The sequence below is a fragment of the Phalaenopsis equestris genome, unplaced genomic scaffold (genome assembly GCF_001263595.1).
Source record: "Phalaenopsis equestris unplaced genomic scaffold, ASM126359v1 Scaffold000949, whole genome shotgun sequence".
In the NCBI taxonomy this organism is placed as follows: Eukaryota; Viridiplantae; Streptophyta; class Magnoliopsida; order Asparagales; family Orchidaceae; genus Phalaenopsis; species Phalaenopsis equestris.
This window is the reverse complement of record NW_018165388.1, coordinates 335,986-338,145: the sequence shown is the minus strand read 5'-3', so window position 1 is coordinate 338,145 and position 2,160 is coordinate 335,986. Positions and strand designations below refer to the sequence as shown.

At 30.8% G+C, this 2,160-nt stretch overlaps 1 protein-coding gene across 1 annotated transcript in view; it reads left to right on the top strand.

The window, feature by feature from the left end:
• LOC110032479 (ABC transporter C family member 3-like) overlaps nucleotides 1-1,369 on the top strand; it is a 9,456-nt gene extending 8,087 nt beyond the window's left edge. Inside the window, exons 8-10 of the mRNA XM_020736127.1 lie at nucleotides 98-161; nucleotides 652-903; nucleotides 1,000-1,369. Of these exons, the coding sequence (XP_020591786.1) occupies nucleotides 98-161; nucleotides 652-903; nucleotides 1,000-1,124 (441 nt within the window). The 3' untranslated portion in view covers nucleotides 1,125-1,369. The remainder of the gene's footprint in view (nucleotides 1-97; nucleotides 162-651; nucleotides 904-999) is intronic.
• Nucleotides 1,370-2,160: the final 791 nt, after the last annotated feature.

Here is a 2,160-nt window from a genome sequence, read left to right as displayed (position 1 = left end):
AATTTCTGAACGCCGATCTCGTTAACTTTCTTGATGACTTATTTTTTATGATTTATAACATCTTTTATTGCTTTTTTTTTTTCTTTTTTTTTAATAGGCATTGGACTGTTGCCAACTTGGTGATGAAGTTCGTAAGAAAGAAAATAAATTAGATTCAATAGGTAAGGTTTCATTTCATGAATTTTCTCATTTAAAACATTGTTTTCTTTTGGGGCATTTACATACATACCAACCAATTCTTATGTATTTATATATCTAACGTCTAAACTTTATTTTGTATATTTACACCACTCAAATCTTTTATATGCCACCATTTTAACTTTTAGAAGGTAAAATACAAATTTCGATTCGTAGGTAAAGTGGCATGTATGTAAAAATTTTAGGTGTTAGATACATAAATACATAGAATTGAGTGGTTTGTATGTAAATCTTCCTTTTTATCTAATTAACTTCTTTGTTGTTTTTTGATGGTATTGAAATGCACATGAAGCAGAAAATAGTCTAATATCATGAGTGAAAATTTGAGTATAGCGTTTATGCTAGTAAGACCCTTGATTTGTGGTAGTGATTCATGAGTAGCACCTAGCTTAAGTACCTTATATTTTCACATTTGTAACACATGGTATTTTGGTAAACAAAATCAAATTACAGTGACTGAAAATGGTGAAAACTGGAGTGTGGGCCAACGCCAATTGGTTTGCCTTGGAAGAGTAATTCTCAAAAGAAGCAAAGTATTGGTACTTGATGAAGCAACGGCTTCAGTTGACACTGCAACTGATAATCTAATTCAGAAAACATTGAGGCAACAATTTTCTGATTCAACTGTCATCACAGTAGCAATCACAATAGCACATAGGATAACATCAGTCCTTGATAGTGACATTGTCGTTCTTCTTGATAATGGTTGGTCTTCTTTCTAATATTACCTTTATTTTTTATTTTTTGCATCATTTAACTTTTGTATAGAAAGTTAATGGGCGGATGTCTTATACTTCACAGGTTTAATCATTGAACATGACTCACCGACTAGACTGCTAGAGAATAAGTCATCTATGTTTGCAAAGCTTGTAGCCGAATATTCTGTAAGATCAAACTCTAGTTTTGATGAGTTGGATAATTCCTGAATGATATGCTGAACATGCAAGGAATTTATTGGGCACATGGATGATGATGACAACTATCATATTAGTTTGTGGACAAATTGATGATTTTTTATCATGATTCAAAGTCCATGAATCGAAATGTTATTGCTGAATCACTAAATTTTGTTTTGTTGTCTTTAGGAGAAAAAATCTCTAAATTTTTTTAATTTCAGCTAGTCGTGAGGCTTTTTGTTATGTACGTTGAAGTTGTACCAATATTTTGTAGAGAGGTTGAAAGTTCAAGTCGTGTTACAATGTTATTGTATAGTTTTGCTGTTTTTTATAATGCTTAGCTCTCATATCAAGTAAAGCTAATGCTTTAAAAACATATTATTAAAATTATTGTCAATTTTAATTTTGCTTAATCTTTTTCTGTTTTTGGTGTGATTATGGGCATCACTAGACTCATATTGGGCAGTCAAGAAGTTCTTTTCTAACTTAGAGGATATAAAACATACCACCTTTATCTCCTGAAATTTTTTTAAAATAGAGTAGTATATTTTAGAGTTTTCTCCTGAAGGAAGATTCATACAGGATTTATTTTATTTTTAAAAATCAAGTTTTTTAATAGTAGCAAAAGCTTATAGTTAATTACATACTGAGCATAACACCTAAGATAACTCTCTTTTAAAGAGTAGGTAGGATATCAGTAGTCGACATATACTTAGGCTTCAAGAATATCAAGCAACGAAAGAGATTGTGTAGAGGACTATGGAGATTGGATTTAAATGAGATATAGATTAGTGGAACACATTTAAGAATTAATGAGGATAGTTTGAATGATAGGGACATGGTTATTACAATCATATTGCTCAATGATCTCTAGAGAGATCTAAATCAGACTCGTGATACTGTAAGGTTATTGGCCTATGTAAAGTTAAAAAGTCTTAAAAATCCATAACTTTTGCAGGGAGATGCCCGAATTTTGATAGGATTATAAATCTTTACAAGTAATTCCTAAGGGGAATATATAAGTTGCATTCTCTAAAGGGAAATGTTCATACTGTATTCATGACAC